Below are 27,995 nucleotides of genomic sequence, written 5' to 3'. Positions count from 1 at the left end.
AGTCAGGAAGTTGGTGATCCACTGACAGGTGGAGGCCGGCACTGTGAGCTGGGTGAGATCACGAGAGTTTTCTCTTAATTTTGTTGTACTTCGTGTGTAATGACAATAAAGGCATTGTATTCTGTTCTATTCCATTCTATTCTAAAGAAAATGGTGTTGGATGCAAAAAAAAAAAAAAAAAATTGATACCCCCAAAAATTATTGGTACACTTTTATCTCTGATTGAAAAGTTTTTGTTTCTTTTCGTTTTTTTTTTTTTTTTTTAAATTGAAGCGAGATATTTCATTGAAAATATATTTTTGATTGACGTAATCTTTTTTGTAGTTGGGTCATATTGCGGTACATTTTATGGACATCATTATTTTTAAATCCCCAAAAAAACACTACTTTTTTTTTTTTTTTTTTTAATCAGACAACAACAACAACTAAAATCATACAAAACATTTTTCTTTTAAAGAAAACGCAATAGTTTTATTGTCAAATATATTTTTTCTTTGATTGAAAAGTTTTTTGTTTGTTTTTTTGTTTTTTTTCTTCTCCTTTTTGTTAATTGAATAATAAAAGACATAAATGTACCTCCATCTACTTTTAGTGTTGTTGCCAAATGATGACGACATCACCCTTTTTTAACAGGTAATGATTCTCCATGTCACTCCATGTGTGTGAAAGTCAGCGGGAGTTCATTGTTGTTTAGAGCCGTTGGTGTGCTGGGATCCGACTGAAGCGCTGAGGAATGCGCCGAAAGGTAAAGTCGAGGCCATACCAAGAGGTAACACAACTACTACACTACTGTGCAATGTGTGTTTCTTATCTTTGGTGAACGGCTTCACTTGAGAAAATGTGCAATAGTTCTGTTATTTTACGCTGACAACGTATAGTGTTTCGCGCGTGCTTGTTGTCGTGTTAATCAGTGGCGGCTTGCGGTTCTGTTCGTTGCTCGTGGAGAAAATGAAGCTATTATTCCACTCAAAGCAACGACTTTTCCTATTTTTCTGACCTTTATAACGGCTTAAAAGCGTCACAATTTAAATGTGTGGCTTTTTCTTAAACAATGTGGAGCTGAAGACCAAAAACACGGAAATGAGTCACCATTTAAGCTGGAACCCAGGAGACGTAGAACACCGGCGGTCTCGCTGTCATGTGACTAAGCAGCAGACCGCCAGTTCAAAATTGCCATTTCGCTTTTTATTGAGCTCACCTCAGCGATTTCTGCGTGCTTATCACACAGTTTCTTAAAAAAAAAAAAAAAGGATCATAGTTTAATGTTTTCATTAATTTTTAAACTCTGTTTGGGACATGTTGATAGTTTGTATAGCCTGACGCCAGCCTCTATGTCCATGATCAGAATGTAAATGTATTATTTAGGGCTGGGACGATACACTGAGTTCATGATTAAAATTAAATAGTCCAAAAAAAATTACAATGACAATATTATGTACTTATGAACTTTTCAACTCACTAGGAATATTTAAAAAAAAAAAAAAACAACAACAACAAAAAACTGTAACAGTCTGATGTGTAGTATATTATGTGGATTTTGTTCATTTGCTATTTCATGATAGACTGTAGTGGAGTTTGCATGTCTGATGTCAACATGGAATGCGGTTAGCTGGAATCTCAAATGGCGATGCCCACATAAATAGATATCACGGCTAAATACTGAGGCTAAAGGTTGATATAAATCACTTCATCGACACAAAGTTTCAGTGTTCAGCTTTAGAGCGATCATCTAAAGTGCATTCATATGATGAGTTACGTATCACTTAAAGCCTTGATGGGACATTTAGTAGTGTTTAAAAATGTAACGTACCAAATAATAATAATAACGATTCATTTATTTTATGGAGTGCTTTTTGAGAACACAAAGATACTTTACATTGACAATCAAAACAAAGATAAGAAGCAATACAACAGGGATACGGGAAGAAGACACAGGCAGCAGGAAACTGAACTCCACCATAACGTTGCGGCCAATCAGTCAACAATTCTGCATGTGTTACTGTTTTGTCAACCACACAGTTCGAGGATGAGGATGGTGGTGAAGATGACGATGAAGGTGACACAGAGACTCCAGGACTTTTGCATGAGCCCAATGAAGACGAAGAACCCAATGAAAACGATGCTCCAGGTGCCTCATGCATTTATCTATCAGCTCACTCTAATGAGCTATTATCTATTATTAATATATTATATATTAATGCTGCTAATTTGGTTTGTTGGTGTCAGAGTTGTGTTTTAAGGCTTTATTTAAGCCTTGTTTTTTCTGCTTTCTGCTTCCGGTAGACGATGACCTCAGAGGCTGTTGTCAATCAAAAAGATTTAGCAAAATGTGTGTTAAGAACGTCCTAACGGTGGTGCTAATCTTCGTCTACCTGATGCTGACGGGGGTGGCTGTGTTCCTGGCCTACCAGACAATCTCTGACTTTCTGGACAAAGTCAAGAGGCCTGTCATGTCTGTCACCTACAAGGAGGTCGAATCGTTTTCACCCCCAGGTTGGTAAAAGTGACTCTATAGTTAAAAGATTTTAATCAAGGTATTTGTATAATTAAACAACCATTTAGAAATACACAAGACGACTCCCAGAACAACATGACTCCCAAAACAATAACAAAAAGGAACAAAATTATCCTAAAAACACACAAAACAACAAATGAAAATACACATTATTCAGAACACAAATAAAGCAATAACAAAAATAGGAAAAAATAATACAAAATATATAAATACAAAATGACTGCAAAAACAAAAACACACACAATGACTTATAGATATGATACATATGACTCATAAAACAACAACTTACCGGTAAATACAAAAAATTAAACACACAATATGACTGTAAAGTATACAACCTAAATACACAAAATCACAACATTCACTGCAAAACATATAGAAACAAAATAAAGATATGCAAAATGACTCCAAAACATAAAGGGGGAATGCTACGAAGCAAGATTACCTCTTATTGCGCTAACTTCCGGGATTTAATCAGTGTGCTGTCTTATGGAGCTAAATCACCATGGTAACTTAGGCTGAACGACTAACCTGGTCGGGACCAGGTTTTGTTCCGACTAGGATCTTAGCGAGTACTATCAACAGTTTCCGTATGTGCGGATGGGTGAAGTCATTCGTTCATTCATTCATTCACACGCTAGTGAGGCTGACCGCATCAGCAGGAACATACTACAGTGAAACAATGTGCTCTCATCCCAGTGTATGTGTGATAAATAGGTCTACTTGAATAGAAAAATGTGTGTGCTGTAATAAAGGGGAACTGATCCGAGCACTGTCCGTTTATCATCCCATCCAATGGATTAATATCATAAATAATCTCACGCTTTTATGCATTCAGAGTCTGCGATTCGCTGCCAGCATTCCCTCCTGCTGCACGCTGCACTAACGCTAACACCAATAATCACGTAATTGATAATTAATTACATTAATGGCATAATTATAATTGAAATTGTACTTGAAAAAAATGTGCTGCTGTTGTAATTGTAATTGAGTTTAGATAATTGACTTTGTATTTGTAATTGGCATGAAAATTCAATAAAAACTCTGTGGCTTACACATATCACATAGCGCTCACACTGGTCTCAGGCCAGCCTTGTCCCTGTCTACAAAATACATGTGACCAACAAGGTCTCTTTAATGAGGAATTTAACAATTACACAAGCCTCACAATGGGCTCCCTATGATTTCACACATGCACCACCTGGCCTGGGCTGCCAATGGCCACGATTACATGATGTCTTCTAATTCGGAATTAGCTATTCCGAAATAAATAATTCCGAATTAAAGTGTTCTGCTTCGTATTTTCATGGAAATAGTAATTCCCGAACTGAGGTTTGCATGGAAAAACTTGGTGATATTACAGCCTGTGCAGCAGTATGGGGACACATTTTCTCCATTTACCTGTCTGATGAAGCCTGTTCTGTTTGCTGATCTCCATGTGTGGTGTTAATATCCTGCATGTTTAATGCCTCCGTCTATCTCTCTTTTCATTATATCCATGTCTTTTAAGGCTCTTATTAAATAGTGTCTGCTCTATTCCGGGCCGCCATGTTGGATTATGTCCTCACCCAGTGCGGCATCGCCACAAGTCACACGAGCAAAACGACTTAAAGCGGATTTAAGTGTTTGTTTAACTGTTTACAAGAGAATAGGAAATATTTAATATTCAGAATTAAAAACGGAATGAACCAGCCACCTAATTCGGAATTAAGTTTAATTCGGAATTAAATTAGCATTAGGAATTAAGCGTTTACAAGGTCAGGTTAAAGAGGAATTCACTTTTATTCCACTTTAAAGAGGAATTAAAGCTGACATTGTCCAGTGCAACCCTTAAAATCACTGACCTATTGTATTTCTTTATTTTCTCACTTGCTCAACTGTCATCCTTGTCTGCTCTACCTCCTAAAGGTGGGTTAATCCCAACATGTAAATCATGGTTAGGTGTTGCCTTCTCTAGGTGAGCATTCCTAAAATGCAATAGTGCATATACCTTGTGAATCTCCACACCCAGAAGGTATTACAATTAGTTCAGCATGATCATGGTCTGCTGTACCTTGTAAAGGGCAGGATTTAAAAAAAAATAAAAAAATTATAGCCTTGATTAAGACTAACAAGTAACCAAGAGATTAGAACAAATTAGATGACAAATATTGTTTCAGTGTGAATGTTCATGGACATAACTTTTTCATTTAAATGTTCACCTATTTGCACTACTCATCAATGCACTACTGCACTATTATCTTATTATTATTATTGTATTCTTATTTATTTCATTATTATTATTATTATTATTATTATTATTATTATTACTATTATTATTATCTTGTTATTTTTTATTTAGTTTGCACATATTAGTCTAACTACTCTTATATTTATGTTTATACTTCTTTTTTATTTATTTTTTATTTTTCTCTATTTTATTTATTTTTCTTTATTCTAGTTGATTGTTATTATTTAATGTTATACTACCTGAGAGAGCACAGGTCACCAAAAGAAATTCCTCGTGTGTATTCATTCACCCCTGGCCAATAAAGTTGATTCTGATTCTGATTCTGATTCTGATTTTACAGCTGATTTAAGACATGGTTAAAACATTTAGTAATTGTAATTTTCTTTCAGGGGGAAAAAAAAAATCGACCTTTGTAGGACAGCTTCTCTCTGACAGGGATTATTTGGTTGGGTGAAGCCCGCTAACGAAGATTAATCCAGGATATAATTATCTAGCTTCGTAACATAGGCCATACAATATTTATGACTAAAAAACCCCCAACAAAAAACGACAACAAAAACACACAAAATGACTACAAAACTAATAAAAAGTGCACAACAATGACTCCAATAACACACTAAACAATAACAAAATTGTAGAAGATGCTGATTAGAAGTTGAATGACATTCTGTTGTCAAAGAAAAAACGAATGAAGTAGATGGTCACACTTACATTTTATTAGTTACAATATTAAGATGAGGTTAATTCATGTGTAATGGTAATTGGACAGAGTTTTCCTAAAATAAATAAATGTAATTACATTATTTAAAACTACCCTTCATTTACCAGGATTTAACAAAAACAATTTTTAATTATTTTTCAGGTAAAAAAGAAAAAAGATAAGCAAATAAAAATCAATAACTGCAATTGCAGACAACTTACACTATATTTTCTATGTGTCTCTGAGTTTGAGACTCTTTCTAAATTGACTGTCAGGAGGAATCTTTGTGTACCTGTGTTTGAGCCTACGACTGTTATTGTTTCATTTCATATGATATTAAAACTTAAGCTTTAAAGTGTTGGCTTTTATTGTCTGTTTTCCTCCTCGGAGCAGGCATCGCTCTGTATCCCGGGAAAGCCGTGCTGCTTAGCTGCCAACATCACTACCACGACTACATCCCTCCTCTGGTCAACCCCGGTAAACCTCAGGAAGGAGACTGCAAGATCGTCAACGTCACATACACCGGGCCGTTCACTGACCAGACGGAGGTCCTTCATTAGATGCCCACTGTTTTTTTTTTTTTGTTCTGCTTCAGCTTTACTCGTTGAGTTCCTGTGTTTCAGAAACGAGCTGTGGTGGTTCGAGGTCCGTCTGACGTCAAGAACAAGGAGCTGATCTTCATGCAGTTCAGTCAAAATGAAACCAACGAGGACTTCAGTGCCATCACTTACATGCTGTTTTCCAAGTTTAGCGACCTCACTGACAGGTGCGTGCATAAAGAATCATCATTGACTGAAGTGGAAGCAGTGCTACACACAGAGTTGCTGCTATTCAGAGTGACACCATTTCTACTGACTTTTCAGTGCGAACCAGTCGGAGTTCATGAAGGCGTGTGAGAGGAATTACTCCATGTGGACTTTCTCTGGAGGATTCAGAACTTGGGTCAAAATGTCTTTGGTAAAAACTTCTGGGAAAAGCAACGAGGCCATTGAGTTTCGCCAAGAGGTAATCTACGTCTGACTCCACCTTTGTGATGGTATTTTAGGTCAAATTTGACACCATTCGTGTTCCATCTTCCAGTCTGCTGTGGTGAAGTTTAACGATAAAAGGCCTGATCCGGAAAAATTCAACGAGCTCTTCTTTGCTGTTTTTGAATGGCGTGATCCGTTCATACAGGAAATCCGACTGGTAGGTTCTATCAGATTGTTTATATTTAATAATATAGTATTTGTAAGGTTTATTTCACATTAAAATATGGGAAATCAGGATTTCTAAACCTAATGTTTAAACCTGTAAGTCAGGGTTGAATTGTTAATGAGGGAGAGAAAAAATAGCTGTCCACTCCTTATTATTTACCCTTAAAAGCATTTATTTTTGGTATTAAATGGATTTCCTGGCTACTACTCGCAGAACAAGTTTAAAATAATAATAGTAAAGGGTTGTGTTTTTTATTGTTGTTTTAATTTATTTTATTTACTGATTTCTTAAAACAGAAATAAAGTGGATGTGGTTTGTTAACAACGATCAAGCACATTATGAAAAAGCTGGGAGTAACAAGTTTTATATTTAAAACATTCTCTCTACTTCGCTTTTAACCCATTATTAAAGTGCTTGTTCTCTCATTTGCATGCAGTCAATTTCAATTTAACAAGGTCAACTGTTGTCATATTCTAACAGATCGTGACAGCAAACCCCTGGAGCTCCATAGCCATCCTCTGTGGTGTCTTCATGGCACTTTTCAAAGCTGCTAATTTTGCTAACTGACCATCCAATGGATCATCAGGATGCGGAAAAGACAGAAGAGAATAAATTACGGCGAACTAAACCAAATAAGTTGAAACGCTGTCACTGATTACTACACAACTTTCCTTTTTTTTTTTTTTTTAAGGTCATTGCTTTTTATTACCAAGTATCTGTAGGAAGATGATTATCACTTTTAAAGCTTATTAAGTGGTTGCATTTCAAAACATACTTGTTTGAACACTGAAAATGTTGCTGAAAAACTCTTATGAGCTTTGTTCATTATTAGTTTTAGTTGTTTTTGTGATGAAACTGAGAAAATGTGAATTCTGATGAACATGTTGCTGGATTTTTTTTTACTTTGGCTTCTAAAAGAGAATTATTTGTTCAAAGAGATACTTTCATATTATATGTAAGCACTGTTAACATTCTAAAGGGATCTCAGAGAACTACTTTTTGTCTTAACAATGGGCTTTTCTAAACTGTGGCAGGTTTATATTGACTTTTGATATTTTGCTCAAAAATGTTTTGTATTCCCTGCTGTTTAAATATACTTGAATTGTAAATAACCGTGGTCCAACTCAAGTGCATTTTTGAGCTTTGAAAATGTTCCCTATCTGATTTTTTAATTTTTTAAAACTTTAACCAACAAAATGTATTGTTTGTAAAAATAAAAAAAAATGTTTAGCATTTAAAAAAAACAAGAGATTCATATTTGTGTTTAAAATTGTTAACTCTTGCTGAGTATTTAATAAACATCTAATTCCCGTTTTTGAATGAATTAAATATTTATAGTATATATACTGTATATATTCCCTGGGTTAAAAATATTTGCAGATATTTCTGTATATTGTAGTGGTTCCCAAACAGGGGTACCAATAGGGATACCCGAACACCTTTCAGGAGGTACACAGAAAAATTTCAGTTTATTTTTTTTAACATAGATTTCCTTTTTTTTTTTTTTTTTACATGCACACATACTTTTTTTCAAATTCATCAATAATAGTTTGTGGCACAACTCTTTAAAATACACCAAAAAGGTGAAATTGAATTTTTAAAACAAGCAAAACATCAGAAATAAATAAATAAAAGGCTTAAATTCAAGGTTAATATTAAACGATGCACAGGAAAGAGTTTAGATGAGCCTGCAGACAAAAATAAATAATGTATAATATACATGAGCTAAGGGATACATGGGGAAATTGAGTTTGGCTAACACTGTTCTATGTCAAAATGTTTCTTTTTTTTAGGGTTGTGTTCATCGGGCTGTGGTGTCACTTATTTTATTTTCTGAAAGGTGGTAACCCTACAGTTACTAGAAGTTTTTTCTTTTATAAATTTGAATAGGGATGGGAGTATACACTGTTCACAATATGACAACGTATTTAAAATTCTTTACTAAGTAATTTATTTTTATGTAATATATTATAATTTAAAATTAATGTAATGAGACTTTTAATTTCCAATCATAGTAGGGTAAAATTAAATATTTACCGCTTAAAGAATGGAATTAATATTTTAGGTTTATCGTGAAAACTATGATGATTTTATTTATTTATTTTTGTTGTTGGATAAATACAAGTTTGAGTCAATATGTCCTTTTAAATGAAAAATAAGTGTTCTATTAGTTTGAATTGAAATAAGTTTTGTTGTTCCTATTTTTGTGTACGAGTTAAAGAGCACTTTGTAAAAGATAATTTTCTGTTGCCATGGGGACGCAGCGTGCAGCGGAAATTGCGTAGGCATTCGCGCAAGGTATCTTGGGGGTTATACATGCATTTAGAAAATATAAACAATACAAACGTTGATTCTTTTTGTTTTATTATCCACAGCTATATGGCGATTATACGTGTTTTAGAGAAAAAATGTATGCGCTTATTTGTATCCAGTTTTGTATTTTGTAATTTAAAAAAAACTTTTGTAGATGCCATTTTGAAGTTGTAATATATCTATTTGCTTTTTCGTGTACTAGATTTACTCAAACGCACCAGCACCAACTTTTCAGAGACTCTCGGTTAGCACTGATAGTGCTTTGGTGATTTTTTCCCCCCCGTACACAACAATGTTTCGGTGGACGCTACACGGTCGGTGCCAACGATGTTTGTTATTGTTAGCATAGCTTTTACAGGATAAAATGCAGCGTTTCTGCGCAATGTGGGTGATTTAAAGGTAACCAAGAGCCACTTGTCATTAATCACGGAGCACAAAACAACTATTGTTATTTAAACTCCCACATGAGGTTAAAATGTGATAATTTAAGCTAGTTTTTTGGTGTAGCGCTGCTTTGGCATGCTAGCATAGCATGCTAGCACGCGCACACATGCAAACTTCAGGCTGTTGTTCATATATTTTAAGCATGTTGAGAGTGTTTGTGTTTGCTTTACTCGTGTAGAATAGATACAGTAATGGTCTGCAACAACAGTTGGATGAGACACCGATAATAACTTCTAGTATACTGCAAAACAACAACAAGCACAGTTAACCAATCAGATAACTGTAAAGATGACCCAAATACCTCTGTTTTTAACACGCTGATGATTTATTATAAATCATTATTTATTTACCTGTAAAACATGCCTGAAAATTACACTCTACTAGATGGAGATGTGCTGTGGTATCTGGCCTTGGACTAAAGTTTGTTACATAGGCTACTTTGCAACAACAAAGAAATTATAGTTTTTGTTTTTTTCTCGAGGAGGAAAGAATAAGAATAAAGATAGTTTGAGCTGTAACAGTTCATACTTTGGCAAACTCATGTGAATCAGCTGACATATAGACATGCCACTACATGAGTTTTGTAGTAAGGAGACAATAAGAACACAAGGAAGGGGATTTTTTTGCTAATGGAGGAAAACAACATTTTGGAAGCACTGAAGAAGCATATTTGTTATCTCCTGGTTTGGTGTTATGATGTGGAGAGGAAAAAACTAAAGCACTCATACAAAAAGCAGTGTATTTGTTCATCTGGTGATTATAACTCGTCCAGAAGCAAGGTCTTATATTGTCGTTATTGACAATGTATGTATAGTTGACATTATTCTCTACTTTTTGATCAGCCTCACTATGTTAGAAACCATTTTCAGGTGACAGATGTGAATTAACCTTCAGGTTTTTTTTTTTTTTTTTGGTTTTTTTTTTTAGAATATTTCTTGTTAAAAATAAGCAGCTCTGTCACGAGACAACATGATCACTAGTCAAGCCCTAACACCTATAATGGTAACTCGGGCAACACTTCAATGCTGTCAAAGTTCAGAATGTTTCTGATAGAAAAGATGCAAGAGCAAAATAAGGGGGCACATTTGAACTATTTTAGGATGTTAGCCAGTTGCTGTGAATACTGCACAGGATGCCAAAAGTTCAGCATGCGTGGACTAAGCCCATTGATCCAGGCGCCTGCATTAGAGTTTTGTTTTCACACTGCCTCTGCTTTGCCAACTGAAAAGCGTGACGACCAGCCACGCGGTCGATGGCATATGTTTCTCACTCCATTTGTGGCTATTAAACACGTACAGACATGGCCTACGCTGGATGCAGCAGTCGAGCTGCTCCATCAGCAGTCTTAAATTAGACTGGTTTACAGGTTTACCTCTGCTAGAATCTGTGCTGTAGTACAGTAGCATATAAAGTGAAATGAGTAAGTATTTACATTGCTATGACTTAAGTAGTTTCAGGATTGTTAGCACGTCAACAATCTACAAAGGGCGAGTAAAAATTTGACCTACTGGGGAAAGTACGTGTGCATGTGATCAGGAGCAGGTGGTGTTTTGCTTATCATGTCGTATTCTCGAATACATTTTTGTCTCCTGACAGTGATGGACTGAGATACACCAGTGTTCAAAATGGCTAGAGACAGGAAGTGCATCCTTTGTGAAACAGTCCATGCATCCAAGCAGGTAAAAAAAATACTCAATGAATTATGATCCACACTTTAAAATTGTAAAGCTTTATCTGCATTTGCACAAAAGGACAGAATATATTAAACATGTATGACAAAATATTGTCATCCTTCTGAACTAACGGTTTGGAAATCCAGGCTTTACACTAAAGGAGTTGTTGACTTAATTAGTTGTTCATTAGAACTGTTAATTCTCTGTTATTACTTTTGTTACGGATATGAGATAAGACTTTCAATAATGTTTATACTACATCCCAATTCATTACAAAAGTTACTATCGAATCAGATTATGTAGTATTTTTGTTTTAAAATAATTGAATATACATTGCTTGAATGTTGTTGTTTTTTTTCAAGAAAGAAAAACCAGATAATTAAAATAATGAGGAATGTGTCCTCTTAAGGAAACTAATTACCAAATTACTTGCTTTTACAGTTAGAAGTGAGACTGTAAAAGGGACAAATGTGCAAGATTGAATTACCTTCAAAATAAAAGCTTCTTTTTGCTCACTTAAATGATCATGTCCTTTCGAAAACAGGTCCGCGACCCACTTGGAGGTCTTGCACCACCATTTGATCACTACTTTTTGAACTTATGGTCTTTAAGGAAGCTTGAACTTTCTCTGTTTGCAGGAGATGGATGAGCACATGAGAAGTATGCTCCACCATAGAGAGCTGGAGAATCTCAAAGGCCGGTGAGTACTTGTCACATCACTGCATGGATGCACATTAGCTTCAGCTATTTGTATCCTAATGAAGAGTAAATACAGTTCTCTTCATAATTAAGTGAATCTTATCTAAATATATTACTCACTGCTCATTTTAATTGCTAAAAGTTTGACTTTATTTGAGGTTGCAAGGCTTCATATCTGGGTCACGAGGCACGTGTGCACATGAGGCACGTGTCCATCTGTAGTGTAAGTGGTTATAGGAGCAGCTGCTGCACATATATTTAGACACAATATCTCCGGAACAACAGGCAAGACCGTTGGAAAGCAAGCAGGCTATCTTATGACACCCATGAAGATTACTGAAGGTATGCGGTCCTGCTGGTGAAGATGACAAACCTGGAATGAAGCATATTTTCTTTGTTTTTTTTGTTTTGTTTTTTATATAAACTGCAACAATGGCCTTGTTTGAAGCCATCTGATACAGTACAAACACTGTAGCTTTAATGATTCCTATCCATCTGGTTTCACATAAGCATTAAAAAGAGCAAAGAGCAGTCTGAGATAGACATCTTTTCAGTGGGGGGCACAAAAATGTATTTGCTCCAAAGGCCACATATCAACATAAATACAAAATACATTTGAACTTGGCTGGGACAAATCTGAACATTACAACAGGAAAGGACAAATTTATTGTGTTTTTTTAAGTTTGTTTTTGTTTCCTGTTGTTTTGTATGTTTTTGTACTAGTTTTGCGTATTTTTCAGTCATTTTGTGTATTTTTGTGGTCTTGTGTGTTTTTGTTGTCATATGTGTGTTTTTCTTGTCCTTTTAGCTGTGCAATGGATTGTGACAAACTTAATCACATTTAAAACCAGTTCACAAGTTAGTTGTTGAACAAATATAAAAAAAAAAGGGTTTCTTAATATTTAGATGAGGTATTCAGATGAAGTGTTATAAATCGAAATGTGCAACAAAGTAAAAAATATTCTATTGCGTTAACGAAACAACACACATCTTAATGATTGTCTTGTCTTTTTCTGTTTTTCTCAAAAAGAGGAATATATTTTAGTCTAATTTTAGAGTGAATGATGGGATTAGTCGGAAAACAATTGCAATAAAGGAAATGTACTAAAGGAAAACCTAAAATCTCGTGCAGTTAGTTTTCCTGATGATTAGCATAATGCAGATGGTAGAAGCATTCCCCGTCTTTAAAGGCTGTCACAGACTGACTCAGTGTCCCATCTGGGTTTTGTGACAGAGCTTTCATATCTTTACTGTTTTCAATACAACACTGAGAGTGTTGTCCGTCTACTGCTCCATTGGCCTTAGTCTTTTTCTTAAGGGACTGGCTAGCAAATTTGAGTTACGTGGTACTTTCATCATGGCCCAAAACAGTGGTTTTCCCAAATTTTTTCATATTGAAAATGCAAAAAATACAACCCCAATTTCCACACATTTACCCAAATACAAACTTCACGCTGCCATATTTTATAACAAACATAGGCAACTGGCGGAATGTGGCCCCCGGTCTAATTGTGTGCGGCCCCAAAACAATTCCCCAAAATTGTATTTCAAAAAGTTGGAAGGAATATAAAGCCCAAGGTAATACACAAAATAAGTCCCAAAACACACAAATCGACAGCAAATTGCACAAAGTAGCTCCAAAGACACACAAACTGTCAACAAAATTACACAAAATTAAAGGAAAATACAGAAACAACAAAAATACACATAATGACTAAAAACGGACAAAAAAAAGACAAAACCCTTCCCCTCCCCCATATTAATGCTCAGATCAATAATTATTCTAATGCCGATATAAATGTTGATAATTAGGTCCTCAGATCAGAAACAATCACATTTCTGTGACCCCCGCTGTGATAGAGTTTTCCATCCCTGGTTTCTAACTTCACGTTGAAGTAACACCCAAGACAAAACACATTCACACAGTTCCTAGTAGTGCTGCGCACGCATCACACCTCATAATTGGTGCCACTGGCTTGAATAATGTGTAACTGTTTTTACTGTCAAACTTAGGCTTAGTTTTTCCTTTCTATTCTATTTTTATTCTGCTTGCACTTCACTGACATTTTTAAACACATTTCAGATATGTTCATACATAAAGACACTGTGTTGATGTCTGATGATGCAGCCCTGAAAGGACACATTTAAAAAGTAACCTAGTCCTGTTGATCAAAGGCATGCCAGCTGCACGAGAGGTCAGAAAATGGCAGCATGTCATGACACAGTTCTGAAAAAGACACTAAGTGCTGCCCCAATCACACTCTCAGGATGACATACTTGGGAGAGGTTTGGTAGTGGAGGCTGCGAGCAGCTGCACGCAGCTCCAGTTTCACAGGCAGGGGCCAGATCACTGCTCCCAGGCTCACTCTGTCAGGTTTAAAATAGTCACTTCCTTGTGAAGAGTCTCAGAGCGCAGTGGACACCATCATGACAGCGTGGTAGGCTGAGGACGCCGTGCCTCGCTCGCCTGCACTCGTCCCAGCTCTGTGCTGCATGGCTGGACTCCACAGCCAGAATAACACCCTGCCTGTGTCCATCCAGGCTGCTCCTCCTGCTCGGCCACCAATGGCCTGCTGAGGACCCAAATACAAGATCAGGATGATCAAAGCCTTTCCTTTTAATGACAAGAGAAAATTACAAGTTAGCTACCTCCTGATCTGTGACAGATAGAGAATTCGGACAAGTATTTTTATTCAAGGACTGTTGAGTATTCTCCTCTCCTTGATTTTTATTTTTAGGCTTTGAAATAACAGAAAGTAGAGCCAGACTGCTTTGCTGCAGGCTCTGCAGACGGAATAACAGAACCGGACTTGATCATGCCTGAAGGAGTGATTGAACAACCGCTCTCACCTTCCCTTCCCAGGGACTGTGGCCATGAGTGCCGAGTGTGCAAGGTGAAGATGGTGAGCCTGACCGACTACGCCAGCCACATATCCAGTCCCTCGCACAAGCAGAATGTGGAGGCTTCTGATAAAAAGCAGGCCGGGAGTGACCACGATGAGATCTACTTTGACCGGGAGTTGGTGGACTTGATTGAAAGGAGGAAAGAAAAGATCAGGTGTGATATTTTTTTCTATTTTAAAACATATTGTTGATTAAAAAACAAAGAGCAAATGTTCTAGGAACGACAAATATAGATGCTTTTATTTTGTCAACTTGACATTTGAGCTTTTAACAAGTAAAAGAAAACGTTGATATCTTTCTTTAAACCACACTCTTAAGTGCTTTTTTGTTCTTGATGTACAGGTATAGTCATAAAGGTCAGCTCAACCAACCTTTGTGTGTAATAATACCTCGTATAGTCTCACAGACCTCTTTTAGCTGCAGCTTCATCGACTTATCGCTTGAGTCAAGTGTCAGTCTAAAAAAACACATTGCACGTACATAGTTCAAACAGTTTGCTGCCTTAACTGATAGAGCCGTTGCTAATTAAAAGCTTACAAACTTTTAAGCGCATGAATGCTGGAGGAAAGTAGAAAATAGGTGACTCCTTAGATAAAATACAGCTTTTTCCTCTATTTGTCTTTAGAAAAGAGAAGGAAGCTGCAGCAGCGAAGCTGGCTAAAGAAGAGGAAGATCGAAAGCGAAAGCAGGCGTTTGAGCAAAAGTTAAGAGAAGCCAAAGCTCGCTATCGCCAGGACAGTAGCAAGCAGCCACCACCGTTTCATGGTTCTGGACAGAGGAATTCTTGGAACAATGGCAACTGGAGTAACAACAGAACAGGAGACCAAATGCGGCCTTTTTACCACAGTAATCAGGGAAGAAGTGCCACATGGCATGCTCAGGAGCCACCAAATCTAGAGAGATGGGGATATGGAGAGTTTTGTGGTCGAAATTTCAATAACAATGATTCTCAGGGCAATAACTTCCGGAGTCTGGGTTCCAATGGGAATCGGCCAAACCGACTTCCTTGGCTCAGCAGCGGAGGCAGTAGCAATGGGCTTTACGGCCAAAACAATATTTCCCAGTATGCCCAAAGAGGGCGACCAAACAACTTCATGGGATCCCCTTCCATGTATCCATCCATGCCGGATATATTTGGTCAATTTTTTCAGAAGTTTCAAAATTCAGACAGTCACCAACAAAGACAGCAGCAAGCAGAGTCAATCGAAAGCAAATCCGACCACAGCAGTAGTAAGAGTACCAAGACCAATGGCAGCAATTCGAAGCTTGACAAAGCATGTCGCTGGTCACCTTATCCTGCCACTAAAGGACCAGAATCTGACACCAAAACTAATGCCTCAGAGAAAATCCCCAGCACTTCCAAATCATGGAAGCAAAACAAAACACAGGAAACTTGTGGCTTTACTCAACAGCTTCAATCCACAAAGAAATCAGGGCAGCTGACCTCAAGTAGACAAAGTGCAGACGACTGTGGAAAGCATCATAAACATGATACAAGTACAACTGAAGATGGCAGAAGCTGTGGTTTTCAAAGAGATGGCCAAGATATAGCTTCCTCATTAAGTCAGAAGACAAGAAAACTTATGCAAGCCGATCAGAAGACGTCTTCCCTCGATAAAACCCAGAAAGTGTCCAGTTTAGTTGAAAAACAGTCCAAACCATCAGGAAGGGAGAGCAAAGTAAAGGCTGCCCCTGTTGGAGCCCATAAGTCAAGGCAGGAATCACTGAAAAAGCCAAGGCAGGCTGACCCAGACAGGAAAGACTCTCTGGACGGCTCAGAGGACAGCGTGAAGAAACAGAAACAGGATCAGGCGTTGGCTCATGTTGAGTTAAACAAGGAAAACAGCTTCCGACAGAATGCTGCCAAACCCCAGCACACTGACCCAGAAAGGCCTGAAAAGCTTTTCTTGTCACCGTCAGACAACAGCCAGTTTCTCCAGTCCTTGCAAGTAAGCACATCCACTATAGAGAGTTCCAAGCCTGCAGCCTTAGAAAGGGTTAATAAAGAGGAACTGGCAAAGAAAGCCAGTCCAGATGTGGCCATGCAGATTTCTGAGGCAGGGCAGAGCGATGCCTCCAAGATCAGTGAAGCTCAAGCTGCCTCTAACACTGCCACTCAGCCCAAACTGGACCTGCCTCTGATTGTAATGAAACTTGGCTCTAAGGGCAAAGCTGTCGCCCATGAACCCAACCTGAACATTGCAAGAAGAGTGAGAAACTTGAGCGAATCCCGACGAAGCGACTCGGAAAAGGATCCAGGGCTCAAGCCTACGGTTCGACAGCTTATCAACTCCTCCAGTTCGCGGCGCAACGTGAACTGGGATCAGGTCTATCAAGAGGTCCGGAAAAAGCAAGACCAGGGTAAAGGCATGCCAAGGTAAGTTTAGGATTCTACATTATTGTACCACATTATCGCCCTACACTGAATATTAGATGGCACTATAGAGCACATTATTTTTTTCTCCTGCAATTCCTGTGACCCACTGAAAACAACACTTGCTGGTCTGCAGGTTTGGGATTGAGATGGTGTCATGCGAGAACCAAAGCCAGGCGGATGAAGACATTCCTCTCCTGGAGGGTTTCCATTGGGATTCCATGATAGACGTCTCTGCTCAGGGCTCTTCCCGAAAACGCTCTTTGTCAGAGAGCAGCCTCGCTCCTGCATCCACACACTCTCTGTTTACATCTGAGAAGAAAGCTCTCAATTCAGAAGAGCAGGGACCAAAAGTTTCCCAGTTTACTGTCCAAGTAAAACTGGAAGAGAATCCAGATCAAGAGTTGGAGCAGATATCTGCTCAGTCTGAATCCAAGACAACCATGGAGTCAAACAAGTCAATCAAAGCTCTTCAGCAGATCGACTTGGTGCTTGGAGATAGCAGCTCAGGGACGGAGCAGTGCAACGTATTGGGAACCGGAAAGAGACGGAGACCAGTACGAGTACGTTTCACTGTTTTTTCAAATTTTGTTGATGAACATCTGTTCAAATTCACAACTCTTTGTTTTCTCTGTAGGAAGTTCACAGCATAGATTCTCAGTGCATCGAGCACAACAGCAAACGACGGAAGCTCAAATCCAAAAAAGGTGTGTAACTATTAATGTGATGCTGAGGTATTGGTTAATTTGTGGTTTGGATGCTCATCTCTGAATTCTGGGCTTTTTACAGAGCGATTACAAATTGACCAGCTGCTGAAGGTGTCTCTACGGGAGGAGGAGTTGAGCCGCTCCCTACAGGGCGTGGACACCAACCTAATTCAGGCCCGGGCTGCACTAGAAGCCGCTTACGTGGAAGTGCAGCGCCTCATGTTGGTTAAACAGCAGGTCTGTCTGCAAAGAGCATAACATTTCATCTTCATTTATCCTCAATATGAACCCATTCATGCTGCTGGAGCCTCCCCTGGCTACCTCAGTAAGGAAAGCAGTGTTTATTCAAATAGAGATGATAAGGTGACACATTGATAAAAAATAATCCTCTAACATGCTTGTATAAAAAATATTTTAACTACAGTTCCTAATGTGTTTTATGTTTTCGGTGTTATCAGATGACAGAAGAGATGAGCACGCTGAGAAACAAGAGGATTGAGTTACTCAAAGGAATGAAAGGTAAATATAAACATCTGCGTTAGGGAGGTTATAATGGTATAAGGAAAGTGTTCCAAATCTTGCCATATTCATTGTTTGCCTTGTTCCTATTGATATTTTGAACAGCTGTACCAAACATTGAGCCGACATAACGTCTGTATTTTTATTGCTCAACCAAAGAATTTGTAACTTTCACAGATATCACAAACTTGAACGATATAAAGGTAAGTATGGTAGTTAATAGTTTCTCCCTGTATTTATACTAAATGAGTAAGAGCATTAAAACAGTTCAAATACTATTCCTGAAAATAGAAAAAAAAATCAACATTGTAAAAACCCGTGGCACCTCTAAATGTGCAGCGATTGACTCCATTTTTGGTATAGATGCTTACAATGTCGATTGGAACAAGGCAAAAAGCGATCTGGAAAAAATTGTTGAAAATAAGTAACCACTCTAATGTGCATGTTTGTATTGCTGACTACTATTATTTAATTTACATACATAATTTTAGTGAAAATGTATTTTCTGTGAGCCATAGTTGTAGCAGAATGCTTGTTTTTACACTCCACTGTAACCATTGAGAAGTGAACTCCAGCGTTTGTTTTGTACAGAAACCGTGGAGGAAGCACCTGTGATTAATATAAAAGAAGAAAGGATGGATTTTGATGAAACCGAAGCGCACATCCCTTCAGCCGTCACGCTCTCATCTCCCACCATCCTCAGTCCTGCTCGTGTTTCAGAGTGCACGTCTCCTCCCACCTCCAGTCTTTCTTTTAAGGATGTAAACATCAAGCAGGAGCCTCTGTCCCCGGTCCACGTCAGCACAGAGCAAGAACCCACAGACTTTACAAGCCACTGCACTCACAGCAGCACTGCAGCCACTGCTCCAGGTAACACCAGTCTATGCCAACACTTTTGCTTCAGACAAACTTTACAACCCTGTCAAACTTGTTTATCCCTTCAGATTCTGACATGCTGACTCTCTCTACCCTCCATTGTTGTTGTTGTTGTTGTTTTTGAAGTAAATTAGTTGCAGCAGAGACATGTTGTTGCCCCCACAGGTCAGCAAAGGAAGTGTGTGGACCATTAACAGTCTGTTGCATATGTGTCAAACTCAAGGCCCGGGGGCCAAATCCAGCCCTTCAGGGCTTCCGATTCGGCCCGCAAGAGAAAGTGAAAATCACAGAGAAAACAGGAATAGTTGTGTAAATGACCAAATAATTCAGTTGTAAATAATAATAAATAAATAATCCTGCATTTTATTTTTTCAATTATTTCCCAAACCAAATAAAATTTAATCAAAAAATAAATAAATTAAAAGACATTTAAGTATTTGTCACTTATTGCTGAGATATTGTTGATGCCTTCCATATTTTAGGTCTAATTTATAAATTGAAGTGCAAACTTGAGCACATTAATGTTGAAATTGTTTGTTTTCCCACCTAAAACCTGCGGCCCACTTGTGATCGAACTGGTCTGTATTTGGCTCTTGAACTAAAATGAGTTTGACACCCCTGGTCTATCGTGAAGACTGGAGATTTTTTAAAAGGTTGCCGTGATTATAATAACCATATATTAGCTTATTATAATTTATTTTCTTAAAAATTATTGTATCAATCCTGTAAACTAATGGGGTGTATCGTATCATATTGTGAACGTAGTGTATTGTCCCACTCTGAGTAAATCATCCAGGTTTGGGTAACTACAGTAAATACTATATAGAATTTATAAGCAAATTACTTCACACTGTTGTTAACATGTAAAAGCTTTAAGGAAGGCGCAAAGACTTTCTAACGCTTCATTCAAAAGGCTTCACACACATTGTTGTATTGTTGAACTGTATTTTCCCTGAAAGTGGAATTGCACATATTCTTACCCATCACAATTTTAACACAAATTAAAGTTTCATGTTGTAAATCTGATGAATCATGATTATATAATAAAAACTGTGGATTTTTGCAGCATTTGTCATACAATTAGAAGATAAGTTGTTTAAAATAATTATGTTAGAGTGCAAAATATAATTATTATTCTCCTGAATTTGCAGATACTGAACCTAATGTTCAGCCATCTCCTGAAAATAAACCTCAGCATCACCAAACAGACTTTAAAGTTCCTCCATTCACTAAAGAAGAGGAGCAAGAGCCCACTGAGGAAACTGAAGCATTGTTACAGACGACCAGCGCTGGTCCACAAACCTCGAGAAAGCTTCTCTCAACCAGCAGGAGAAGCTCTGAAATCAGTGAAAGTGCAGATTTCCACTGCTTTCAGCCGCCCTCTGCAGCCGAGCTGAAGAGTGGGAAGCGTGTGAGGAAGCTGAAAAAGAGAAAAGTGCTGAATAAGGCTCAGAGTGGCGAGCTGCCTCAGAGCAGCGACACGGAGATGGACGACGAGACCGCGAGGCCGAGTCGGCTCCGAGCTCGCAGGAGAGCGAGTGAAGGCTCTCAGGTCAGTACGTCCAGTCTACAAACAGAGGAGGGCGAGACCAACGCGGAGAGCAGCGTAAAGGACGCCACGCTGAGAAAAGTGGAAGTCAGACTGGAAAGAATTGATCGAAGCTTCCAGAAACAGTCGAAGCTCCCTGTCAGAGCTTCAGATGATCCTTCAGAGGAGAACATGGAGATCACCTCCATCAGCCAGGAGAAGCCTTCAGCTCCTCATTCATCAGCCTCCACCATGGAGGAACAGCACAGCCTGGCCTGCAACGAGGTCTCCTCCACCAGCGACATAGATCTGTGTAAATCCTCAGAGAGGTGAGGAAGATGCAAATCAGATCAGTAGCTCATTGAAAACATTCCAGCAAGATTCTTTTTGTCTTCTTTTTTGATATTAAGGTTGAATTTATTCAAACAACTGTTCCTTAGGAAACACACTTTGATATCCTGACTCCTGGCTTTAATGTTTCCTTGACTTCCGCATAGCGATCAGCAGACGCCTCTGACAAAGACTGGCAGTTGTCAGTCGAAAACGTGTCAGGAAATCAAAGTTGTCTGAATAAATGAAACCTTCACATACTATTCAATGAGAACATACGATACTTGAACTCAAACGAAGTCTTTGCAACAAACTTACCTTGAATTTCGCCCCACAGCGACATGCCGTTTCCTACCAGGATCCCCAAGAACTCCTCAGGTACGCTCGGCTAATGCAAAGCTGTCCATGAAGTCACACTAAGTGCACGCTTTAAACCCTGTATCGGTGCACAGATGTTAACTTACATTTTATTTGTGCAGGGTGAAATTTAAAAACAAGAACAGTAAAGTGTTAAAACACTGTTTTTATTGATTGTTCAAACAAATGACACATTTAGATAAAAGTAAAGACTTAAAACAAGTAGGTTTTGAATCCAGATGTGTCGTCTGATCATGGCGAGGATGAGATTCCCTCTGAGGGATCGTTTGAAGGTCACCAGGAGGCGGTGAACGCCATGCAGATCCACAACAGGCTGCTGTACACATGCTCAGGAGACCGAACCGTCAAAGCCTTTGACCTGGTGGTGAGTGATGATGATGATGATTACAAGGGAAATTAGGGTCTTTAGTTTTTAATTCTAATGTTACAAAAACCGGGTCACGAAACTTGAACAATTCTCGGTTCAAAGATAAGTGGATTGTTTTAACACCAACCGTGTGTGTGTGTGTTTGTGTTTGCAGACTCGTAGGTGTGTTGGTGTGTTTGAGGGTCACGCCTCCAAAGTAAGCTGCCTCTTTGTGTCCGCTGCTCCGTCTCTGCAGCAGCGCCTTTACTCCGGCTCCAGCGATCAGACCATCCGCTGCTACAACCTCAAGGTTCCAACACACACACATTTTTATCCATATTTTATTTATCCTCGACAGGACGTTGAGGTTTCTTTCATTATGACTCAATAACGAGAACTAATAGGACAAACACAATGTTTAGAAAGATCACATTTGGATTATTTAGCAACTTTTGTAACATTAAAATAAAGTAAAAGACACAAATCGTGTGTAAAAACTCGATGTTTGAGGATACCAACTTATGGAATAATATCAAGAGCATCAATTCTAATCTCAACTGGTAGATCAGGACCCAAAAGTGGGTTGCGGACATGTAATGGGGGGGGGTCACGGACAGCTGGTCAAAAATTAATAAATACTCAAAGTCTCTCATGTTGGCCTTGTCTTTTATTTTGAAAGAAACTTGTCTTTTGACAGGCATGCTGTGAAATGCATGTTGCACAGGAAAATAAATAGATTTATGTTTTAAAAAAGATTATATGTGTGTTTTCAAAAGCAATTTTTGAAAATCTAAATGTGGTTGCTTGAGTTCTAAAAAACAAGGTGGGTCATGATTTAATGACTGTGGCAAAATGTGGGTCCCAGGGTGAGACCTGTTGAGAACCCCGAATCTAGAGAGAAAGGAAGAACAAATTCCCCTCAGCTCACTCCTGGGTCGTGTTTCTTGATTCCGACAGACACAGGAACTGGAGGAGCAGTTTTCCGTCGCGGATCGAGTCCTCTGCCTCCACAGCCGCTGGAGGACGCTGTACGCTGGCCTCGGCAACGGCACCGTCATGACCTTTAACCTCAAGGTGAGGAAATGCGAAAAGAATATGAATGAAATGCCAAGCTCTTTATTTTACACCAGGACTAAAAAAAGTATGAACTGTAATAAACTTTAATCTATTTTCGTATGTGCTTTTTAACTTTTGTTTAGACGAACAAGGCGATGGACGTGTTTGAGTGCCATGGGCCTCGGGCCGTCAGCTGCCTGGCCTCGTCACAGGAAGGAGCGCGCCGGATCCTGCTCGTTGGTTCCTATGACAACACCATCAGCGTAAGGGACGCTACGAGTGGACTGCTGCTGCGCATCCTGGAGGGACACAGCAAAACTGTCCTGTGTATGAAGGTCAGCACAAGCTGCCACACGCAGAAATCTCACAACCGTCAGTTGAATTTAACATCCACGTCATCTTCATCTTCATCTTCTTCTTCTTCTTCTTCTTCTTCCTCTTCCTCTTCCTCTTCCTCGTCCTCCGTCCTCTTTCTCTTCCTCTTCCTCGTCCTCCGTCCTCCGTCCTCAGGTGATGAACGACCTCGTGTTCAGTGGCTCCAGCGATCAGTGTGTGCACGTGCACAACATCCACGTGAGTCGACGTTCCCACATTTTTTTTTTAAGTTTCGTTTTAAAGCAGTCGTCAGAGCCAGGGTTCTGTTCAATTATAAATGTAATGGCATAATTGAGAATTAATTAAAATTATGACATAATGGTTTTTAACACATACTACTGTGTAAATTTGACTTCTAACTTGTTTTACTGGTTTTTCCTTTCAACTTTTTTCAACCAATTTAAACTTTTTCAACTATTTTCAATTTTTTCCAACTTTCATCATTATTGCAGTGCGACGTGGGCCAGCACATGCATCCTCACTTGTATTTCTTCAGGAAATGCAAATATTCTAGTTATATTTGTATTTTTAAAAATCTGTTGCTGTTGTAATCATAATTCCCTTGTAATTGAGTTCAGATAATTGACTTTGTAATTGTAATTGGCAGCCTTAAGAACTAGTTAAAATGTGAGGCGCTCACTTAAACTGATATGACTGTATATAGTAAGGCATAAACATGAAAAAATATTTGGCTTTTTTACTGTTGAATAAATAAATAAATAAATAAAGGGCTATACTGCTAGAAAAGAGGCTCAGACTCCCACACCAATAACATTAACACCAACATTTCCATGGATTAGGAAGCCTAACAAAGTAACCAAGAGATGAGAAACAAATTTAATAATAGATACTATATTTTAGTGTATTTTACAGCTGATTTAAGACGTGGGTCAAATTAATTGAGAATGGAATTGTAATTGACTTTTAGAGGGAGAATAATTATTTGAATTTGAAATGTAATTGGACAAAATGCAGGTCAACATACTCATAATTGAGTTGTAATTGGACATGGATAATTGAAGATGTAATTGAAAAATGTAATTAACCCCAACCATGGTGTGTGTTTCTGCGCTGCAGAGCGGGAAGCTGACGCAGGTTTACAAAGGCCACAGCCACGGAGTCACCGTCGTAGCCGTCCTGGGTAACGTCATGGTAACGGCCTGCATGGACAAGTTGGTGCGCGTCTACGACCAGCAGGTATGACATCATCATCCATCATACACCTCTGCATCGACGCATGTAATATTCCCTTATTGCATGTTGTCATGGTTCCTCTCTCAACAGTCTGGTGAGCAGCTGCAGGTTTACGGTGGACACAGAGACATGGTGATGTGCATGGCTGTCAACAGGAACATGGTGAGAAACACAACGCTGATCTTTTTACATAGTTAAATGACATGGATAGATATCTAGAGAGATTAGATACACAAAAAAGTTACACAAAAGATTATTTTTATAATAATAGATTATATGTTGCACAGGAGTATGTCATATTTCTAATAAATCTACTCTGTTCAAATGACATCGTTGTAGAAATATGCACCAAACAACATCAGACAGTGAAAACCAATTGAACAGCTCCTGAAGGAAAGTTTAAAAAGTTAAGCTAAATGATAACTTTTCAGAAAAAAATATCATTTTACTATATGACCTTGTTCCTAAAGGTTTGCTTTTTAAAAAAACAGCAGAAAATAAAAGTACAGTACGGTCAAAAGTTCTAGAACACCCTAATCTTTCCAGTTATTTATTGCAAATCAAGTCGTGCATGTCCAATGAATTGCTTTAAATGGTACAAAGGTAAGTTCTGAACAGCCAGAGGTTAAAAAAAAGGTTTGGTTTACCCAAAACTGAAAATTATTTTGTAACTGAATCAAACAAATCTTTAAAGCTGTAGATGAAGATTAGTGACGGTTGTCAGAGCACTTCTATTCCTTTGGCTCGTTGGTTCCTCGTAGCTTCACCAGTTCGACACTGAATATTTCCTCTGACTGGTTGCAGATCTACACTGGATGCTATGACGGTAGCGTTCAGGCCGTGAAGCTGAATCTGATGCAGAGCCATCGTTGCTGGGTACGACAAAGTCATAAATACTGTCATAAATACAGAAACATCTGAATAGCTTCAAAAACACACACCGTATTTTCCTACCAGGAAATATTTGTAGCTGATTTTCTGTCCAGAAATGTTTGATTTTGTTCTGTTCGTAATCCCAGTTCTATGATAAGATAAGAGAAGGTGGTTCTTTATTAATCCTCTAAGAAAACATCACATTAAATACACATTTACATAGAATAGCAAATAAAGAGGAATGAGGGAAAAAGGAGAGAAAGAAAAGAAACGAGGGATTGAAAAGTAAGCAAGCCATATTTAAATTAAAACGTATGAATAAATAGATAATATAAAGATTGTATTTCTGCTCTTATCATTTGTTAAACACACTATATTTTTAATATTATTTGTGTTGAAAACACAACACAAGTTTTCCTGTGTGTGTGTGTGTGTTTCTCTGACAATGACATTGTGCGTGTGTCGACAGTGGCACGGCTGCTCGCTGGTGTTCGCCCGTACGCAGCACCTGCAGCAGCACCTCGCCAGCGATCACATCGACGCCAACGCCAAGACGCTCAAGTGTCGCTGGAAAAGCTGTGAAGAGTTGCTGATCTCACGCAGCAGCACCAAGCAGGTACAGTAGGAAGTAGGAAGATGCATTTGTTTTGATTCCCAATCATTCTTATCTGGTCTAACCCCTGGAACTTGTCATGTCATGAGAACCCAATGTTTTTGTTTTGTGTTTCTAAAACAGTCCCTAAAAAGTCTTAAAAAGGCATGAAATTCATGGATCTAAAAAAATAAGGCCTTAATTGTCATTAAAATGTCTTAAATCAGTGAGTCTAATTTGAAATCAAAAGTCTAATTTGAACACCTAAGTATGATTTTACGATTGTAATTAGTATCACATTTCAAAATAAATGCTAACATTTATTTTTTTTAATGTACAAACAACATGGGAAATTAACAAAAATTGCCTGTCCAACAAAGATTTTTCTTAATGGCTTTTATTTTTGTATTTTTGTTGTTTTATAGATTTCTGTTTATTTTTGTAGTCATTTTGTGTTTTTGAAGTTATTTTGATCATTTTGCTTTTTTTGTGTGTTTTACTGTCATTTTGTGTGTTTTACTGTCATTTTGTGTATTTTTGTGTTTACTTTGGGAGAACGCCTGAAAAAATATGTGCCCTAACCCTATGTAATTGATGTGGCATGTTTTACTCTAATCATGTTTACTGTGAAGTTGGTCTTAAATTGAATTTCAAATGGTTATAAAAAAAAAAGTCATGTATTTAATTTGACTAAAGTTGTAGGAATCCTGTGAAACTCTAAATCCTTTCCTATTCCTATTGACTAGTGCAACACTAACTCATTTCCTATTGTGGGTCTTTTTGTTTTGGTTGCAGGTGCAGCAGCACATGCAGAAACACGTTGAGGAAGAGGAAACTCCCACTGAGCCTTAAGGAGCTAACCGCTAACTCCATTCTTTGATGTTCGGTGTACAACCCGTGGTCAGAGGAGTCGGTCGTGGCTGGTGGTGTTGTTTTTGTGTTGTTGTTTTGTGTTGTTGTTTACCTCCTGATGCGACACGGCGGCCTCTTTATCTGACCAAAGTCTTTGAAGAAACTCCAGGTTTGCCTGTTTTTCAGTGACTGCTCCGTTAGACGTAAAACGGTTTTCATCGTCCTGATTGGTGGACGACGTGATGGCATGGGCTCAGAGATGTTTTTACTGTTGTGCAGTTTGTGATGATGTGTCATCTGGAGCAACCCCTAGTTTGTTTTTGTTTTTCTCTCTTTGGTTTGTTTTTCATTGAAGAAGCTTTTTATTCAAGTTAAATGTTTTCGAACCGTGTGAAAATGCGGTGAAGAAATATGTTTTTCAGATTTGTTTTCAAATAAAAGCATTTTTTTTTTGTTTTTTTTTTTTGTTTTTTTCTCTTTCATTTTTTTAAGAAAAACTATTTGTTGCTTGTTCAGGTGATAAACAGAAGCGGAGGGAATTAGTGGTGTGTCATTGCACGAGGTTGACTGTAACAGTGAAAACAGAACCCAAAGTAGGACGCTACAGTCTGCGTGTGTGTGTGTGTGTGTTCTGTGTGTGTCTGTGTGGATTGGCTTGGTTGGTTTTTGGATGAAGTGTGTAGGTGAAGGACGTTTCAAGGAGGTGCACATTGGAGGATTTTTGTAAGAAAGGAGTTTATATTCATCTCCCATGCCATCCTTCAACCCTCTCAGAAGTTTTAACATTTCATTCAGACACTTGTTTTGTGTTAATGTTTAATCCTTTTGCAAACTATAGTCGCATAGACAATCTCAAAGTTGCCGTCTTCCAAACTCTCCTCCTCCTCCTCCACTCATCATCTGTGACTGAGACAGACGAGCTGCTCACGTCCAACCTGGCATCCCTGAGTTTCTTCAACTTTTTTATTTGGCGTCAAATTTGTGAAGAGATATTTTACAAGAAGTGCAATTTAATAAAAATGTTTATCAGTCTTTGGTGTCTTTCTCCCCAGATTTGTTTGTAATTATACACTATATATATATAGCCTTGGCCATTGTAAAGTTTATATTTATATATAAATAAATGGGATACACCAACAGTATTTTATATATATTTTAGGAGGGATTGTATTAAGGGAGACAAAGTATAGGAACAACAATTTATCTTTTTTTTTTTTTAATTTAAAAACACCATGATTTCCTCAACATTTGGCTTTAGGTGGTTTGTTTTTTTCTTTTGGAAAAATGCTTAAAGCTAACTAAACTATAACAAAAATCTAC

The 27,995-nt window shown here is 38.1% G+C and overlaps 2 protein-coding genes across 4 annotated transcripts; both read left to right on the top strand.

Moving 5' to 3' along the window:
- Positions 1 to 3: 3 nt before the first annotated feature.
- Positions 4 to 7,834, top strand: pacc1 (proton activated chloride channel 1). The gene is made up of 9 exons (XM_028437230.1): positions 4 to 52; positions 634 to 769; positions 2,020 to 2,128; positions 2,284 to 2,493; positions 5,839 to 5,993; positions 6,069 to 6,211; positions 6,309 to 6,450; positions 6,526 to 6,633; positions 7,123 to 7,834. The coding sequence occupies exons 2-9, from the start codon at positions 734 to 736 to the stop codon at positions 7,207 to 7,209; spliced, it is 990 nt and encodes a 329-aa protein (XP_028293031.1). The 5' UTR covers positions 4 to 52; positions 634 to 733; the 3' UTR covers positions 7,210 to 7,834.
- Positions 7,835 to 8,940: 1,106 nt separating this feature from the next.
- znf106a (zinc finger protein 106a) lies at positions 8,941 to 27,707 on the top strand. Of its 3 annotated transcripts, none has more exons than XM_028437229.1 (22): positions 8,941 to 9,269; positions 10,996 to 11,078; positions 11,711 to 11,772; positions 14,635 to 14,829; positions 15,301 to 17,052; positions 17,186 to 17,612; positions 17,687 to 17,756; positions 17,839 to 17,993; positions 18,215 to 18,275; positions 18,867 to 19,145; positions 20,303 to 21,008; positions 21,347 to 21,387; positions 21,606 to 21,751; positions 21,909 to 22,043; positions 22,691 to 22,807; positions 22,933 to 23,124; positions 23,300 to 23,362; positions 24,242 to 24,361; positions 24,449 to 24,520; positions 25,163 to 25,234; positions 25,701 to 25,847; positions 26,619 to 27,707. In XM_028437229.1, exons 2-22 carry the CDS (start codon positions 11,025 to 11,027, stop codon positions 26,673 to 26,675), a joined length of 4,923 nt encoding a protein of 1,640 aa, XP_028293030.1. In that variant the 5' UTR covers positions 8,941 to 9,269; positions 10,996 to 11,024; the 3' UTR covers positions 26,676 to 27,707. The 3 variants fall into 3 exon arrangements, with proteins under 3 accessions (XP_028293030.1, XP_028293029.1, XP_028293027.1); XM_028437228.1 differs by having other exon boundaries at positions 8,941 to 9,354; XM_028437226.1 differs by lacking the exon at positions 8,941 to 9,269 and having other exon boundaries at positions 10,337 to 11,078.
- The last annotated feature ends 288 nt before the right edge of the window (positions 27,708 to 27,995 follow it).

This window comes from Gouania willdenowi, chromosome 22 (assembly GCF_900634775.1).
Source record: "Gouania willdenowi chromosome 22, fGouWil2.1, whole genome shotgun sequence".
NCBI classification, from domain to species: Eukaryota; Metazoa; Chordata; class Actinopteri; order Blenniiformes; family Gobiesocidae; genus Gouania; species Gouania willdenowi.
The sequence above is the reverse complement of the archived record's forward strand: the minus strand, read 5'-3'. Positions and strand labels throughout refer to the sequence as shown.

Excerpts from the sequence above, each read along its gene's own strand:
- pacc1 (XM_028437230.1), top strand. The coding sequence starts at position 734 with ATGCGCCGAAAGGTAAAGTCGAGGCCATACCAAGAG. Across the intron at positions 2,129-2,283 it reads CAATGAAAACGATGCTCCAG|ACGATGACCTCAGAGGCTGT; the intron begins GTGCCTCATGCA and ends TGCTTCCGGTAG. Across the intron at positions 6,451-6,525 it reads CCATTGAGTTTCGCCAAGAG|TCTGCTGTGGTGAAGTTTAA; the intron begins GTAATCTACGTC and ends TCCATCTTCCAG.
- znf106a (XM_028437229.1), top strand. The coding sequence starts at position 11,025 with ATGGCTAGAGACAGGAAGTGCATCCTTTGTGAAACAGTCCATGCATCC. Across the intron at positions 11,773-14,634 it reads CTGGAGAATCTCAAAGGCCG|GGACTGTGGCCATGAGTGCC; the intron begins GTGAGTACTTGT and ends TTCCCTTCCCAG. Across the intron at positions 23,125-23,299 it reads AAACTGTCCTGTGTATGAAG|GTGATGAACGACCTCGTGTT; the intron begins GTCAGCACAAGC and ends CTCCGTCCTCAG.